The 19,474-nt window shown below is 37.7% G+C and overlaps 1 protein-coding gene across 7 annotated transcripts in view; it reads left to right on the top strand.

Moving 5' to 3' along the window:
- The window catches only part of ZNF423 (zinc finger protein 423), a 316,969-nt gene that overhangs the window by 211,608 nt on the left and 85,887 nt on the right, over positions 1-19,474 (top strand). For 5 of the 7 annotated variants that reach the window (XM_090063764.1, XM_090063768.1, XM_090063765.1 and 2 more), the window contains one exon: positions 6,754-6,843. The exons of the other annotated variants lie outside the window; for them this stretch is intronic. In XM_090063764.1, the coding sequence (XP_089919890.1) occupies positions 6,754-6,843 (90 nt within the window). The remainder of the gene's footprint in view (positions 1-6,753; positions 6,844-19,474) is intronic. 7 annotated transcript variants of the gene reach the window in all.

Here is a 19,474-nt window from a genome sequence, read left to right as displayed (position 1 = left end):
TTCATGACAAAATATTCCACCTCCTGGAGTTCTATGGTATGTTCTATTTAAGTAGTTTTAAATGTCACTTCATTTTGTCTTATAAATTAATATAAGCATTTCAAACATACCATACTTACAGGAGGACACACTTGGAGAAGTGTCAAACAACTGTAGTGCTCAGCACCTCTGTGGGTTTCTCCCAGTGTATTCATTCATTTGTTTTTTGCTACTTTGTGATGAAGTGTGTTCAGCCAATGCAGTGGGCACCATTGCCTACTTTTTCAATGCAGTGGGCACCATTGCCATCTTTTTCAATGCATCCTCATGAATATACAGACCTATCAGGATATTTTAGTGACATAAAAGAACTAGATTAAAGCTCTAATCAATTTATACCACAGGAATGGATGTAGCAGAACTTCGAACTTCTTTCTGTTTGATTTAGATCAGGGGTCTTTTCCATTTAATGTTCAAGAATTTTTTCCCCAGTGCTTTCAAGAAAAAAATAACTAACTGTCTCCACCCTTCTCTGTGAGACAGTCTCCTGGCAGACATGCACTAACACTGGAATGAATTTATGAAAACTCCAGTATCATCTTCCAGAGTCTACTGGGTCAGTATGTGGGCTTCAAAGCCTCTCCCTGTACATGCTATCCATGTCAGCCACTTCACAGTTGAGTGTTCCTACCATTTCTTTTTGTACATATGATGTGGTGAACTGAAGTGTGTTCTAATAGTGTTATTGAATTCAGGTAACAGGATCTGAAACATTTGAATAACCTTTACATATACAATAAGATGCCTATATAGTTATCAGAAATAAGAACAAATAATTCAATGAACTTCAGAGACCAAACCCAAAGAAATAGGATAATAAATAGAAAAAGCAGCTCAGAAAACTGTCTTCACTTGAAGAAGTTATTAATTGTGAGATAAATATATCACTGAGATAACATCAATAGGGTGGGGAAAGGATTTGAAAGAGTGCTGTCAAAAGTGAAACATAAGTAACGTAATCAAAATTTTGTATCTAACCACCTCCTGGAGCACGAAACTCCTTATTTAATATTCTGGCTAACAGCTTGATCTTTCATTTTATTTAGCAGATCGTGGTTTTCCTAGATACAGCTAATAACATAATTGTCTTACCCATGTGCTATATGTGTTTAAATCTTGGGATTTTGTAATGTTGTCCATCACTCCAGTATCTGAATGAATATATTCTTTGTTAATATTAAATGGATGTAGCTGCAGATCTGCAGCATTTATAAAGCTGAAATTATTGGCCTTGGAATCTCCCTTTAGGTTAGAAAGGTATTTGGACAGTTAGGACTTGACTCTGAAAAGTACTGTGAGCTCTCAAATCTCATCAACTTATGATTTGAGGATGGGTAAGACATCTCCGGATTGGACTTTTAATTAAATATTCTTTGTTTTATACTAAATAGTAGGGCTGTGTGAAGCTTTGGTCACTAATTTGATTTGGAGAAGACTCAGCCCAATATGGCGACCAAGTCTCTGAATCCAAATCGAATCAGGAGACCCATTAATCTCTCTGAATTGAATCGGAAGCCTCCAATTCAATTTGGAGAGATTCGGAGAGATTTGACTATTCGGCTATAGATACAACTTTATATGGTTTTTTTTCTATGTACCACAGTACCAGGCATAGCTCGTAAACGCTAACATGGTGGGGTGGATGGAGCATGCCACAGGAATGGTTGGGGGGGTGGGGAGGGGGCCCTCTCTGCACTCAGTGGTGGACCGGAAGTGGACTAGAAATACTTCCGGTGCACTTCCAAATCCGCTGTGGAGCGCGTGGGGGACCTGCCCCCCGGTTCAGTGACTGGTGCCTCCTGGGTCTGGAGAAGAACCTGGGGTCCCCCCATGGCCAATTGCCGAGAAGGGGGTCCTCCACACGCACTTGGTGGCAGACCCAGAAGAGGACTGGAAGTAGTTCCAGTCCACTTCTGGGTCCACCACTGAGCACGTGGACCGCCCCCCCCCCGTGGGATGCTCCATGCACCCGACCATCTCAGTCTTTATGAGTCACACCTGGTACCTTGAGGTGTGTAGAAAAAACATATAAAGCTGTGTCTATGGCCAAATCACTGATTCTCCAAATCAGCATTGAATCTTCAGATTCAGATTCAGCTGAATCAAATCAGGACAGTGATTTGAATCAGTGAATTGAATAGCTGTCCCCCAAATTGGGCCAAATCCAAATAGAATACTGCCAGCTTCGCACACCCCTACTAAATAGTACTAGCTAATGTGTGCTGAAGGGAAGGCACTGATCATTGTAAAGTGTGTGGTTTTCCATGCACACTCTTTGTTAAAACATATTACTTGAATTTTCCTTTACTTACATTTCCAGAATTTTAAAAGGTTCTGCTTTGTAAAGAAATTCTTCCCCATTTAGGTAATCTGCTCACAATGTGTCCAGTGACAAAATTCTGATTCTTTAAGGAAACCCTTAGCATGCATATTAGCTAAGAAGTATATGTGGCAGCAGAGATGATGACATTGTGAACTATTATCTTGGTAAATAGTTTTTGGGCCTTAAGGCAAATAAAAATGTGCCAGATTGTTTTTAAAGCATTAAATGCAAATTATCAACAAGAACATATTTCTGGACTCAACAGTTGAATGTGTGAATTAATTATGGACGCATTAAGAACTCATATATATAAAACTTTCATGTTTTTAAAGCCTATTTCAAGTAGCTGCTCTTTTAATTCACAATGGAAAGTGCAACAGCCTATTTGTTAAAGTAATATTTTCTTTCCATGTCTAATTGTTTGCAGATTTTTTTTTTAACTAAAAAGGGTACTGGAATCCCATTTTATGAAAGCTGTCTTCTATATAAGACCTGCTTGAGGAAGAAAAGCCCAGTATGTTTACTATGCAAATTTAAACCTCTATTGCCATGTGTAAAACCCTGGATCTGTATGGAATCCTGCTCACATCAGTAAAGCTGTATGCACTTGCAGGATTCTGTCTGCATAGAGTTCACTGCAGGAGTGGGACCTTACAATGCAAAGCGTGTTACATTTATAAATCTAAATATAATTGTATCCAATTTAAAACCCCTGGTTTGTGATTTACAGTAATTATCTTCTAATGTTAATAATTTATGCAGGCAGTTAAATGACACTGTGATGGGCAGGGTACATATACATAGGTTTTGCAGGTACTGCTCTATATGTCCAGTTTTGGTGACTGAACAATTAAATGTGTAGTTTTATTGAAGGCCAGGTCCTATTACTTTTGTAGTCAATGGAAAACCTCCTTTTGATTTTATCAGGCAAAGTGTACTGGACCCTAGTCAAATCCCCTGTGTAGTTGGTTTCCTATTTTAAAACTGGCTCCATAAATTTATATATGAACCCTCCCTTCCTTTTTGACTCCTGTAAAATTTGTTGTCTGAAATATTAATAACTTTGTTACCCAGACATACAGTGTAGTTGTCATCCCATGCAATGTTTATCTATGCATATTTGTTCATACAAATAACTCCATTTCATGAAAATGTATTTTATTTTGCTTGTTTATCTACCAGTAAATGGCAATTCCTTTAATATATTCATTCACATTTTCCTTTTGCATTTTTCATTTCATTTACAACTTGGGTAATAGTAGTTCAGTTTTCACTGACATTTTTATAGCTGCTATGACAACATTCCTGTTTTGCATGATACATGCATAATCGGTTGTGATCACAGTTTTACATTGCTTTCATTCTTTCCTGTGTTAAGATTCCTTACAGCCCTCCAACCCAATTTTCATATGCAGTTGTGATTACACCTGTTTAAACATTTTCCTGGTAGTTTCATATTTATTCATAAAGGGGAGCAGTTGATAAAACACCTTTTCTGTAATCAGTCTGAGTTTTAAAAGTGTGATGTTTCTTCAAAGTTATCATTACCAAGCATCTCAATCAATTCACAGCCTTTCAACATCTGTTAGCTACTGTGGCAAAAAAGACAGTTTCCAGTAAACTGGTCTGTATAAGCTGTGACTTTTTGATACTATAACTTGTTTTTCATGTTAATGACATTATTAACTTGGAAAATTATTGCACTTAAAAATAGCTTTATTTAACAGCCTGCAGAGATACTTTCTGCCTGTTTCTCAGATAGTTTGTACAAGTGGGCACACATCTGTTTGAATGTAAGTGTGCACATTCATCACACAACCTCTCTTCACCAATCTTGAAGCTGGAAAAGAAGGTAAGTTTTTACCAGATGGGATTATAGTTTTATCTCCAGATGGCAAAATGATTCCACTCCTTTCAAGGAAAGAGGTTAGCACCTCAGTTTCTCATCAGACCGTTCTGCATCCCATTTTAGAAACAAAGAAAGAGAATCTTCCTGTAAAGTTCCTTCTTTTTCAGACTTCCTCTTTTTTAGACCTCTGGAGTGATACTTTAAATAAATCTTCTGTTTTCATATGAATTTGGTATGTTTTTTGGAACATTGTACCAATTTTACATGGATATAAAGGTGTTTGTGATTCTTTAATAAGCCATTAGTTTCCTTTGGAAGAAAGAAGATAATCCCTTTCATCTTTTGCCAGACAAATAGCTTAATTTTTAAAGATCATGTCATGAAAAGCTGCTAGTTAGGTACCAATTCTATGGTAGCAAGTTCTGTGCTTCTTCTTCAAATATCAGCAAGGAATGGGAGGGAAAGGAGTGTTTATTGGTGAAAATTGAAACAGGGTTTGGGTGGTCTTTACTTTGGGCAAAGTTATAAAACATCCATAAATCATTTGTTTACCTGTAGCGATGTCTTACCAATGTTCTGGTTTTCACTGTCATTGGAAGTGGGCAAAGAATCTAAATGAAAATCGCTTTCTGAATAAAATACCTGTGAAACTTTTGTGTTTCTAAGCACCCACACAAGCACTGCATCTAAGGGAGGGGTGACCAGGGCACTAGCCCTGGGTAACAGTTAAGTGAAAGTGCCAATCTGGTGGTCCCCAGAGAGTCTGCACTGCAGGGTCAGTGCAACTGGTATGCAGGGAGCCTAGGTTGCAGCAGGTAAGACTTTGCTCCATGCCTCCCTGCTCCCTCCCTCGCAGTCTGCCTAGGGCATCAAAAATCTCACTGTCCCTCTGACCTGCACTAAGGTCAGTGAGAATCACAGGTGTTCCAGACTTTGGAGCATGAAGCCCAAAATGTTATCTTCTTTTCTTCTCCTATGGAAAGCCTCTGGGCTTGAAGATGCAGCATGTTGAAACCTGTCCGACTACCAGACAGGCAAAAAAAAAGTTGCTAACTAGGTAAAAGACCAGATAAAATGTACCTCCTTTGACTTCAAAGGGAAGTAGTTATCTTCAACAAAAGTTGAAACAAAATAATGCTGCAACCTTTTAGGAGATTCTAAATTAGGTAATTAAAACAAGAGGTTGCCCATTTAAAATGGTCATTAGTGAAAGTTGCATTCTGTTACATCATAGCAAACAAGTCAAATCAAGTACAATCTTTCTTTCCTTTTCCGGGGGCTAGAATATTGTTTTTATCCTTCTGCGTATTCAGAGTACTTTCCTTTTTTACTATAGAAAGAAATTTTCAACAGCATGAGTTTAGTGCAGAGTATTTTTGAGGTATGGAAAGCCTTTCCATTCTTTTAAAGATTACTGTTGCAATACAGCTTTTTTGTTCACCGTTTTCAAGCAAAGAGGACTAGCTTCAACAAATACAATGCTGTGTGTGCTTGGCTGTTTCCATTTCAGCTTTTTCTAGGAGAAGCTCCTTGTGGGTCAATTTATTAGTAATTTTGACAGCTTTAAGGCCTCTTCAGGGAATTGAGTGATTTTCCATTTGCATGTTTTCTCTTGAGGTCATCCTCCCTATGGAGAAGTTATTCTATACCAAGCTTTATATATTGTTCTAGTTTTAAATTGGTATTTTCAATTCCTTTTAAAGTTCCTTTATTAAAATAATGTATAATTTTTGTGAATATAGTATTTAGCTAGGAGGGTTGTATTGATAGCCTCTGTGTATTTTCATTAGAAGCTTGAGAATGATTTTAGTTTGTAACTGTCAGACTTTCTTAGAGTAACATCAGTTTTTAAATGAACCAGTAATTCTGTTGGTCTGCCTTAATCAATCCACAGCTCTTTAAGAGACACTTTTCATCCTCTGAATGTCAGGCAAAACACTGACTCTTACCTTTAAGGAAATGACACTCTTTTGACACTCAAAAGCATTCTTTGTCCTATTTTTGGTATCTAGGGAAAGAAAGAAACAATGTTTTCCAAATACTTCTTCCTGTACCAGAACAATTTGTGTGGCAAGATTTTGATCTCTTGGTATTGAATATAGTTTATTCTAAAGCTATTCTCAAGTGGAATGTCTTTTTCTTGAGAATTAAAGAAGTAGCAGCTTGGTCTGGGCTGCATACTTCTGCTATGCACCATAAACGTTTGCAGTGAATGCACTTAAAATCATAGCATCTGTCAACATCTATTGTCATGTAAAGGTAAGGCTCCATTGACTTTTTCTACTGTAAATTGCCTTCCTTTATGGTGAAGACTTAATTTCTTTTTCAACTTCTAGACTGGTGAGGAGGGCAGGTATTAAAAAAAAGAGTAATTACTCGTTGATGATGGTGTTTTCCATAGTCTTCCTCTTCACCAACACACTTTTTCCACCTCTTTCCATTTTCTTTTGTTTTGTTGGAATTAATCTATGAACTGATGGGGTAAATGAGGTGCTGACCTCATGGGGAGGAGTTGAGTCTTTTTACCTCCTGTTTCCTGTAGGTGCAGCCCAAACACTATACGGTCAGGTGTTACCTTCTTGTGCAGCTCCTGGATTGGTGGAGAGGAGAACTATGAAAGATGTTGTTGCAGGTAGGAAATACAGAATACACTGAACTCTCTAAGTGTATAAACAGTTAAGTACTTCAGTAAATCTTACTGCATATAGAATTTAACCCTGCATTAGATACACATTCATGTGTTGCCTTACATATTTTTTCATATTCCAATCAATGATCAGGATCAAGCCTTTTGAACCTATTATAGTTTTTATAAGGAACCTGCCTTGCGTTGTACTTCCAGGGCAAGATTCTGGACATAGGCTAGGTACAGACATTCAAAAAGCCCAAGGCAGAATTGATCTAAGTTACACATTTTTTGTAAGTGGTGTAGTTTAGATTGGTAGCGAACAGATGCACATTCACCCTTTGTGGGGGGAAGGGGGTTCGCAAATCTTAGACCAGGTTCCGCCATTTTTACGTGCATCTGTGTGTGCCGAGGTTCTGTTCTTTTATGGGTATAGAACAGTTCCTGATCACTTATACTGGTAAAAGTGTAAAGTCTGTACCTGGCCCTAGTTAGGCTGGAGCAAATCTGGTGACTAGATTCTACTTCAACATAACTGAGGGTATGCTCCAGTTAGTATAGAGATACCTAAGTAGCTTGAGTGCTGCAAGCAGTCTAGCTTTGGTAGCACACAGCTCTCTGCTACTGGAGCTTGACTGCTTCTGGTGCTTGAGCTAGCTTGGATATCACTATAATATATTGCCGATTACAGGGTCGCAGTTTGAATGTATAATTTAGTTCAGTGTGTTTAAAGGGTCAGCATCAACTAACCATAAGCAGCATATCCTCAGTTTCCTGCACATATCTGTTATCAATATTTTCAGTAATATATTATGGGGGTGTGGGTTATATGTTTTCTGACTTCATGACTGAGTTGCTGCAGAGTTTTTGATAGTAAGTTGAATGATGAAACATCATGCAATAAGTAGTAACTGGATAGTCCTGAATGGAGCTGTGGCCACAAGTCATTGCCTAAAAGTGTGGAAGAGAGATTTACGGACATAAATGTAATTCTCAAGCTATTTAGAGACTGTGAGAATAAAATATGCAGAGGAACTTTGCTTTAGTGAGTTTAGAGTTTGTGTTCAAGTTAATAGTAGCAAGTTAATTTCTCTTTAGTTAAAATCTAAAGAGTTATATTAGAAAAACTGGTAAGAAAGCTTTTTAAAAATATAGGAATTTAAATAGGACATTACTACTGAGACTTAGCCCCCCCAAATTTTTTAAAATATGACTTTTAGAAGAAAAGGGCAATTTAGCACTTTTTTTGCTATTACCATAATTGACAGAGATATCTTAGCCTGGAGTTTAAGCTAAGAAGTTTGGACATTTTTGCTTAAGAGTATTTGTATATCTTAAATGTCCAGTAGTTTTTTGGTTTTTTGCCTTAACAAATGTGTAATGAAACCACACTAATTACATATAATCAACCTAATAATACAAAAATATTTAAAAGATACAGCCCAACAATTTGAATATGTTAATAGGGAATTGTTAAAATGAAGTATATAGATTGTAATAACTCTTAATGCTTCCTTTAAATCTATTACTATTTTTCTTGTTGATGGTGGAAGTGCTAGCATCTATTGTCAAGGCCTTATTGATGACAATTTCCAGATCTTAGCTAACAGGTTATTTGGACCCATTACAGTGTGGGTCCTGTGTATAAGCACTTGGGTCCTGTGTAAAAGCCCTGAGCCTCACGTGCCAAAAACTTCTTATGAAATTGTTGATGGAAAAAATGTACTGCGCCTACTTTTAAACCAAAATACATGGTTGTAGTTAAATATTACTGCCAGACTGCTCAACACTGCTAAATTCAGATATTCTGGAGCATATTGCAGAAAATGATCATAAACTGCCCACTCTTGAGTGATTTTAGTTTTGTGTAACTGTAATCCCTGAAAGCTGAAAATGTTCCTGTAAGTTTCACGTGTTTTATACATTCTTGTACTACAGTTCTGGAGGCCAAATTTGAAGCAATACATAATTATGGCTTGGTTACTTTTAGAGTTATAGCTCTCTATGCCTTGGTTATTAACTCTTGAAAGTTAAGATTTTGGTTTTCCCTTTCAGTGGAAATATCCACATAAGACTATTAACTGTAGTGAGCATAATTATATCCCTCTTGCATCTTTACTCTTATTTAAACAGGATTTATTAAGGGAAACCTCGTGAGACACTTGAGAATATGTGTATATGTGAATGAAAGGGCTAGTCAAATAGTTTCTCTGTTTTTCTAGGGGGTTAAACTGGGGAAACTGCTGTCATTTGCAGTCTAGGAACATGGCAAAACCACATCATCATACACAACATTTTCTTTGGACAGCAGTATTAAAAATGGCAACACACTGTGAAATCCATTAACAGCAAAACATGTTAAATTCAGCAAAATGCATCTGATGTGGAAGACTGAATAAGAAATTATAGTTTGAGTTTCAGTAGTTGGTTATCAGAGTGTATCTTGAATGAGCAAAAATTGTACTGTTTTGCACGTCTACTTTTTAATGAACATAAAACCCCCTTTTGTCCAGGTCCACGAGCTTGCAGGTGCAGTTTGCCATGCCTCTAGTAAAAGCGTGTACTGTGCATTCAGTTTTAAAACCAGTACACATCTATAAGTCTTAAGGGAACACTTGCATTCTGTGAGTGAACAATCAGGGAGAGCCTGATAGTGCAATTTTTACTCACAAATGCAGTCCCATTTGCAGTCAATAAAATTGCCTACCTGATTGAGAACCATCAGTGTGAATGAATATTGCAAATTCCAGGGTTAGAATTTAGTCAGGTTGATTTCGCCCCACATACACCTTGATCCTGGAGACCCTTACTACTGTGTGTGGTTCAATAGATTTTGGTAGGATTCTCACAGCAGCAAGTCACTTCTGAGGTAAAAGAGCAAATTGCAATTTTTTTAAAGCCTTCAAAATATATACTGTTCCCACTGATGTCCATGTAGGGTAACTAAGAAATGTGATTCAACAGGATGGGTTTCCATTGATGAAATGGGTACAGAAAGAAAGACAATTGGGTAGGACAGGATGCTCTTAAACAAAACAACTATATTAAATTCAGCTGTAATCAGAAGATAAAAAGTCTAATGGGGAAAATATCATTTTCAGACTTCAAAGCCATACTCAGCTATGAATGGAGAGTTTTTAAAATTTAATGACCTAATCGTTTCGTTTTAAGAAGACAGAAGACCATTCCTTCCCATCCAAGTAAATGTGCCTGTGACTGTATGAAGGCTAGCACTAGCGACTAGAAATTTAAGCAGACTGTCATATGGAGTCCAAATATAAGATGACCCTGAATATAAGGTGAGTCCGCCTAATAATTAGATTCTGTATATGGAAAATTTATAAATTTGTTAAAAATTTCCAGGTATAGAATCTAATTATTGGATGTTTGCTTTAAATTTGTCCCTCTCCCACTGCTATAGCATGGAAAATAAATCTGGGGGTTCAGGTAGCTCCTTTATCTTCTCCCCCCCCCTCAACTTCTTTCCCCTACAGCCCCTTCCCCCTCTTCATATTGTCAGAACCTGTTCTCCCTGCACACATGGAAGTGAGGGGCAAATTTCAAAATACTGGCCTTGAAACCAATATTCCTGTAGTAATTTGCATATAGTACCCATAGATTTAGTTCATCTAGAATTGATGCATTTTACCTTTTACCTAAAACTGCTTCACGTTTTAGTACAGGTACTCCATAAACACATTTTAAGCAGGGCTTTTGTACCTACTTGTATATGGTGCAAACTATGCAGGATATCAGTCCAAAGACAAAAATCTCATAATTTACCATACTGTTCATTGGACTGGGCCCCAGCAGAGTCAACAGAACTTCAAGCCATATTGACCCCACAACTCAACACTGGTCAGTGTATGTGTGTACTCCATATACTAACCCCCCTACACAAAAGATCCATATGCTAATTAGTCCTCCACTCATGTTTGGAACCAGGTGTTCCTGTCATGAGTCCTGGGATTCTCCAAAAATTTATATGCAGATAAGGCACACAGCAATCTGGTCTGGCTCCAGCTTATAGAGATTGGGGCTACACATAGACTGAGACAGTATACAACAGAAGGATTCTGTGTGAACTGACTGGGGCTCTGTTTGGTGATTTTTGCCAGATATTTAAGGCTGGTGAAGAAATAGAAATCATTTGAAATGGGAAAGAAAGGAAGAGCCCAGCTGTGGGAGTCAAAAGGAAGTCCTCTTTCTCTCTCTCTCATATGACATTTTAGGATTACAACATTCATACAACATTCATAGATTATATCTAAATTTGATAGCCATTCGACTGCTCCAGGGGTAGCTGCATGGATTGATTTTAGATTGTCATTAAATGATCTAATGTATCGCACAGTCTGAAAAATCACATCACACTCGCAATTTGGACTCTCTTTGATTCCCCATTTATGGAGTAGGTGTCCACATTTTCCATGAAGTGTCTGGATGCGATTCAGAGAGGACCAAATTTTTTTTGGCAAGTCAAATCCTGGCTGGGGAATTGTAAGGCTGCTAACAATTTATTTCTGTGGCAGGTTGGTATTTGCCCAGGCTTCCCTCCATTTTTCTTTGATGCTCTTGTTATCATCATAGAGCTTCTAGACATATTTCCCTAAGGGTTTAGCCTATATTTAGCCAGATTCCAAAGGGGTACTAGATTTAACTATCTGGTGCGGGCATAGTGATGTCCTTATTGAGTAGGAGATTTGGGTTACTGATGGCCTTAATACTGACAGTATTCCCTCATTCATATGGCATTGTGGTGCAGCTGTGGGGGGAGCAATGTTCACTTGGACTGGAAGCCATGGCAGTGGCATACTTTTTAGCATTCCTGATATAATCCACATAGCTGCATTTAACTGTGTATCAACGCGCTTTATGTGCACACTTTTGTTTCAGACTGAGGAGCAATATTCTTCTGCAGAAAAAGCAAGTGCTAGAGTGGCTGTTTGAAGCATGGTTGCATTGACTTCCCACATCATTCTGGCCAGTTTATGCCCAAGGTTAACTTGTGCTTTTGTTTTTTTAGCAACATTCTGTAGATGTTCACAAAAGGTGGGGCTCCAATCAAAAGTTATGTTGAGGTATTTTAGGAACTTCTCATGCTTAACCTCTTCTCAACAGAAAGTGATGGCAAGTTTCTGGCTGGTGTGTGAATAGATGAAAAGACGTGACAACAGTTTTCCTTGGATTTGGGCAGAGTCTCCAATACAGAAAATATTCTTCAAGTAACTTGGGGTCTTCACAAAGATTGGTCTGGATTTCAGCCTGGGTCCTTCTTTGAGCAGCAAGTGCCAGGTCATCAGCATAGCCAAATTTCTGACTGTTGGTGACAGGAAGATCACTTACGTATACATTAAAAAGGCTGGTGCAAGCACTGATCCTTGTGGGAGATGGTTATTTAGTAGATGGATTCTGCTGACAGTGTTCCCTAGATGGACATGATATCACCAGGTAGACAGGAGCATTCATAAGAGATAGAGGGTCTGCTGGCACCTTATGACCCTTTACACCTTCAGCCGGAGGCCATCTTGCCATATCATGGGCTGCTGCTAAATCAGTGAAAGCAGCTCCTGTGATCTTTTTGCACTGGTACCTGACTTCAGTATACATAGTGAGCACCAGCACTTGATCACAAGTGCTGTGTCCAGGGTGAAAGCCAGCCTGTTCAACTAGTGTAAACTTCTCAAAGATGGAAGACACCTGAGCCAGTAGCATTTTTTCAAGAAGTTTATACTTCATTCAAAGCAGGGATATAGGGCGGAAGTTTTTTGAGGAAGTTGAAATAGATTCAGTGTAGTGGCTCACCATGACTTTGAAAAGAGTCGGCACTAAGGGGGACTGCAGTCAGTGGGCACTGCCATTTATCTTATTCAGGTGGGCTGCACTAACATATCCTTGTGGTAGGGTCCTATCAGTATGTTTATTTGTTGAATATGAGTCATATGTTTTATAGTCATACTCAGTGTTGGCTGTATTTAATCAACTTCATAGTTGCATTCTATTACTGAGTATGTGTTGCTTTTGGCAGGAGTTTAATGACAGAAAGGGCATGTCTACGTGTGACGTATGTAGCGCCTGTGGGCAAAAACTGTGATGCTGCAGCTATGTCACCATAGTGACGTGTTTCCTCAGTATAGTGCATTGCTATGGTGACATGGCAGCTAAAAATAACAATGTGCCCGATGCATGGCACAGTATGGGCTGTTACTGCACTGCCAAATGATGGCACAGTAGCAATGACATCATAGGGGCATGTGTATACATGCCCACAGTGTATTTAATGAGGTTTCCTTATATGAGACTGTAAGATGAAGGAACTTTTTCCCTGTGCTGATTGGGGGAAGAAACCTCACCTTGCATTTGAGTAAATATGGTAAACCACTTCTAGTCAGATTTCAGCATGTTTAAGCCTTAACATTACAGACATCAACTGTTCTAAAAGACAAAAAGATGCATTCACGAAGAACATTACAGCACACTAACCCTGAGCTTCTGACACATTGGTTTAGACATCCTATTTGCCTTCTGGTCTGAGTTATTGTTGATGTATATTCGTTCCTAGTAGTGAAGTGCTATTCACATGCTGTTCCTCTTCAATCAGGTTGAATGTCATTTAGGGCTTGTTTCCTGTGTAAGAGCACTGGAATTTCTTGCTTCAGTTCCTGTTTGTAGTGTTAGTTAGCTCAGCCTCTTGCTCTTTTGCCAAGCTGGCAGAGCATGGGGGTTGACTTCCTGTGCAGATGATGTAAAAGTGATTCTGTGATTCTTCCTCTGCAGCCATTGGGAGATAAAAGCCAGGACTTTGGGGATTGTAAGGGGGGAGCCAAATTATATTTATAATATTAAAGTGAGTGCATTTGTGGTTTTGCCATTCTCCAGGGTTTTTCATAAGTAGAAAAACATGAATTAGCATTTTCCATTTCCATATATTGACTGGAAAAATAGCCTGCTCTCAATTAAGACCTATAGCTTTTGGGATGTATGCAACAATTTTATAAAATATTTACAGCAAGATTTGCATTTTACATGGTATTACAGTTTTTCTTGTGTTTAGCAGAAAGGGCTCAGGCCTAAGAGAAGAAATACATTCAGTGTACTGAAAGGGAAATAAATCTAAAATTAGATTGTTAGTATTCGAGATTATAAATGTCCAGTGTTGATTGTTGTCCCCAGTAATTATCTACGGTCGATTTTTGCCAACCAGCCATTTGTTATATCATCTTTAAGGACTAGAATCACTATGCAGATCCATTACTTTCCTTTTAAAAGCTAGCTTTGGAAGAGACTGTTTTGTAGCTTTGTGCTAGACAGATAAGTAGAACATTTTTTTTCCAAATGTAAATGCGCACTGTAAAGAACATAGCTATTTCCTGGATAATTTGCAGTTGTATATTTTATGTTAATTTCACCGAAAATATTGCACCCCTGCCAGGTTTAGTAGAGGCTCACTGTGATATGAATAATTTCTAGCGAATCATTTTTTTTCTTCATTTAAGATTTGGCACCTTTTTAAGATTTTAATAATAGCAACAAGGAGGAAGATTTAGAACAAGTGAAACATTAGAGCCAAAGAAATTCACGTTGAGAGCTAATGTAAAATAGCAAGAATAATTACATGGAAAACAGTTTCCACAGATGTTTTTGCTTGTAATGTAATAACTATTTACTAAACTGTTTATTTTAGGCCCTTAGTTTACAATAAAATATTTATACATTCTCTGCTGTAATAAAAAAATATTGACAAAATAGTATAGAGTTTTTTAAAAGACAATTAGTATTTTTCTGTCTAAAATGTGAACATAATAAAAGTTGTGTGGCTTTCTTTCCATGTATGGCACTGGGAGGTTTTGGGGCATTAGAAACATAATTAGGGGTTTGAATGCTTACTTTTGAACTAACGGATGAGATATTGGCACATATAAAAGTTGTATAAAGACTGATGAGAACTGTGTCTTCGTTCTAACAGAAAAACCTAATCTTGCTCTTGGAATGTTAAGTAATAAAGCTACCTCCCATATAAGCAACATGTCTGCATTACAAGCAACACACAAGTGCAGGATGATAAAACCATAAAAAAATGTCCTTACTCCATTTATATACTTGCTTGTATGTGCTAATACCTTAATACAGTACTGAGTATCGGAATTTGTAGACTTATAAATCTGGTCAATATGCAGCAATAACATGATTAATTGAAATGTTATTTGCAAGCATTTACTATGTATATATGTTTTTGTAACAGTGAATATATATGTATGCAAGATAATGTTAAAAAGCCTTACAAACTCTATTGTGTATGCAGTTTCATGATTAATATTTTGCATGTGTAATATATAGCATAAAGGAGCTGTGTTTTTAGACTTCCATGGCCCTGCATATTGAAATCTTTAATATGTGTAAGTCAGTATTCCTTAACATAGAGCATCTTTGCTTACTTATCTCCACAAGAAGAAAACTCCTCTCTTTGGAAATAGTTTTCCATTCCTGATGGAATATTTAAAAACTATCAGAAGACCATTAGACTACTACATCTTAACAGGAAATGGTTTTGGCGGGAAAACAAAACAGAACACCACCATCTATAGGTTGTTAAGCAAAGATGGCTAAAGCTATCACCTTTGGTCTAAACATCAGCAAAATTTTAGAGAGAATTAACATTTAAACCCAGATTTAAGATTTTATAGTTGACTCTTAAAACAAAACCATACGTCCCAAATTTAGGGATTGGAAAGGATCAAAATTTGGATTTGAATCCATATTTAGGAGCTCAGTGTCTGCTTTCAAGTAGGTAATATCCTTGGAGTTCTCTGTTAGTATATGTGTGGGCTTGATAATTGGAGAAGGTGCTATATGGATTACAACAGGCTTCTGAAATAATCCTGAAAATTTAAAATTTAAATATGACTTTTGAGCCCTTCATCTTGGCAATTGCTGTTTATGAAAAAACTAATATTTTATTCACCTGTTAAACATTATTTGTTTTGGGTGAGTGAGCAAGTAAAATTCTGTCATGCTGGGATACAGTATGCACAAAACAAATGAGTAGTAAAGAGCAGAAAACGGCAAGCAAGAAAACTAAAACCAAACAAAAGAGGGAGCTAAGAAATCTAATATGCTCAGTTCTAAGACAGGATAATCATGGCTAACAGATGTCTCCACATTCTCTGTTTTGTCATAGACATGCATTTTTTTCCATGGCTGTTTTGTATAGATGTTGCTCTGTGTGTGTGGTGCATGTGTGCACACATACTGTACCATGTATGCTGCATGTAAAGAAAAACATGTCTCACACTCTGTCTCACTCCTTCTTTCTCATATATACCTTCTCCCAAATACCACCCTTCAAAATTTAATCAAAACCACTTTAGTATAAGGGTCTTCTTGACTTTTTTTTTATGAAATGTGAGTTATTAATATCCAAAATTAGGTTAAGAACCTGCATAATACAGTTGACTAATAAGTGCAGTATTTTTAGTAGAATAGAACAAAGTTTGGTTCTTGGCTTTTAGCCCTTTGGTATTTTCCTGCTTGTGAAATGTTGATACATTGCGGAGTGTTGCCAGGTTGTGCAATTATTTTAATACAACTCCTTTTGAGTCATCAGGCAGCCATCGGGTCCAAAGCTTGTGTTAAAGCAAACAAAGGAATTTGAGTTTGGAAGTCAGTATTGCTTTGCACACAGTATTTTTTCAAGGACTGTATTGTGTAAGCTAATGATTTTGTTTTTGAGCTATATTCTCAAGGGCATGGACACCCAGAATAATCTAGGATGTACTTTTAATACTGACCTTGTGCAATGTTATGTCTCTAGTGGAAAAACTGGACTGGCTGCCAGTGTTGGACTTTCAGATTAACCCGTCTTTCCTAGGAGTGTTTATTTTCTGGTGCTGGATGTATTACTAAATTGATACCTGTTACCTACGTGTAAATTAGTTTAAATGAACGTAAATTAGCCAGTTCCCTTCCCCAGTGCTTTTTAAAAGGCCATTTAGTGTTTATCACAGTAGAAGTCACTAATTATGAAAGCTGAATACATCTGCCTCAGTCCTACCCTTCATTACACGGGTGCAGATCACCTATTTCAGCCATCATTTTGGGCACTTACTCTTTCTCCCAGGTACCTGTCTGTAACGTCAGATGTCATAATGAGGAACCTGTGAGGAACCTGTAGCTTCTCCTTAAAGGCGCAGGCCAAAAACCTCCACCGTAGGACTCCCTTGGTGCACAGATCTCTTGTTGACTTAAGCGGAAGTTTTGTGCTTGTACATAAAGCAGAAATGTGAGAGGTGACGCCCACCATGCGGATCTGAGAGGAGACTTTTACTACAAGAAAGAGATTAGAAAACTACTGTTTAAACTGGACAGCATTATCAGTGTTCTTGCACAGAAAAGTCACATGTAGGAATATGGATAAAGGAATATTGCAAGGACACATGAATAAAAAAAAAGCCGCGTGGAAAAAAGTTGATGCATCTGAAGTATTTGTATTATAAGTTATAATGAAGACTTCACATTTTTTGGCTCCCTGTCATACTCAGGGACACCATGAAATAACTGGCAACAAAGCATTGTTTTAATAAACTATTGGCTGTTATATTCAGTCAAAAAACAAGTTTATAGGAGCAGGTTTTGCTGAAAAATCTGTCTTGGAACTGTACTTCTAGGGATTTTAAAAGGTTTGTATATTTAACGGGTCAGATTTTCATTTTAGTTTTTCATTTGCTATTTTTTATTCTTTATTCTTATTAATTTTACAGCCTTCATTTATGTTGATCCAGCCCTTTACATCACTTGCCAGTCTGAAATATTGCTTCAAAGATAAGTGTTGTTATTTAAAGTTTAATCTTTGAACACTTGTCTTATTGAGTAAGAATTAGTGTTGAGAACTAGGAAAAGAGTAGTCAACTACTGTGGTTTTAAAGTGACTGTAACTGGAGTATCCCAAGTTTTAGTTTGCAAATGTTGGCATCCCCTCAGTTTGCCGTCACAGCAGCTGGACTTCATTAAGCTCTGGTGTTAATTACTGGGAGACTTGTTGGTTCAGTATGCATGCAGAAACACTTGGGGTAACGCACAAAAAGGGTCACCTTGAAATGGAAGCTTTCAGGAAAAAATAGAAAGGACCAGAGCTACCACTAGTTTCATAACCTTTCCTACTTCAAGCTGGTTTCTGAAAAATGTGAGCGAATACTGCAGCATGGCTATAAGGAATTTTTCTTTTAATTGCTTGCTAGTATTTTTGGATGGGCTGGGGAGGTTGCAGACACAGGGCAAAACTAATCTGCCCTGGATTAATGGGAGTAGAAGATATTAGTATTGTGATTTTCGTGTGTGTGTGTGTGTGCACGCGTAAAAATTCTTTCTTAATTCTCCAGAGTTTTCAGGCCCTGTACAGTATGGTTTGAGGAGGAATTATTAATAACTTTGTGTACTGTAAATAGTATTCTTTGGAGAAAACCTGTTAGGGGTCCATATCTCAGGGAAAAATATTTAGGGAGGATCAATGTCACAAAGAACAGCATAAAACATGTGGTAGCATAAAACAAGTATTGTGTAGAAATGTTGTATAACAAAGCTTGTGACAGGCAGACAAAGTGGGCCAAGTTCAACCCAGGTGTAAGCAAGCATAACGTCATCCAACCCAATGTCATTTCACCTGCTTACACCAAAGCCAATTTTAGCCTTTTATATCCAGATAATTGTTAGGAAAAAACAAGCTGGAGGGCCAGGGCAAGGAGGATATTGGAGGAGAATTAGGTTATTACATTTCCTCCTTAATTCTTCATCAGGGCTGCTGCCTGTATTTTCTACAGAAAAATCAATGCATTCTGATTCTGTAATTTCCCATGGTGCCTCACTCAGAGCACAGAGTGCCATGGGAGGTGACATATCCGGTCATGGCAGCTTGAACTCTTTTTTCCAGTGAAAGAATTCATTGGAATTTCACAACCTTTGCATGCTTTTGTGAAAACACTCATTTGTGTTTGCGCCAACCTGCTAATGGCGGATGCCGGGGTTTGTGAATCCCACCTACATTCGGTGCTCGTTATGGCATGGAATGTGCCGTTAATAATGCATCTGTGAAACTCAGCTGTGAGGGAGCCAAGTAATTATCCCACCGTAGCGTTCTCTGCTTCAGTGTCATCACAACTGGGGCTTCATTAAAAGTCCTAACAGTAGAGATGTTGTGTGGTGCAGCCTGTATATATATTTTTTCATTTAAATTATCAGCAATGCCATGGCTCAGAGGTAATTTGACTTTTTGAAACCGTGGAGCCCCTGTGAATTTCCTTCCTCCTCTCCCTCTCGCTGCCGCACCAGCTGATCAGCCCCAGAAGAACAAAAGGTTTATCTGAAGCTATGAAGCATATATTCACCAGCTTCTGGCGTCTAGATAAAAAAAAAAAATCAAAGTACTCCATTGAACATGTTAATACTGAGCAAAATGCACACAGCCAGACACTAAACCTTTACAGGGATTTAGGTATTTGAAAAGTGATACTCTGATCAGGTCTTGAGTTAGTTTCCTTAGCATAAAGTAAAGCAGAATCATAAAATAATATAGGTTTTTAAATAAATGGAAAGCTTAACATTTTTTTCCCTTTTGTTTTATTTCTTTGTCTGGTTTCTATCAATC

The sequence above is a fragment of the Crocodylus siamensis genome, chromosome 9 (assembly GCF_052110815.1).
Source record: "Crocodylus siamensis isolate JL-2025a chromosome 9, ASM5211081v1, whole genome shotgun sequence".
Lineage (NCBI taxonomy): Eukaryota > Metazoa > Chordata > Crocodylia > Crocodylidae > Crocodylus > Crocodylus siamensis.
Note: the sequence above shows the minus strand (reverse complement) of the source record. Positions and strands in the feature narration are given on the sequence as shown.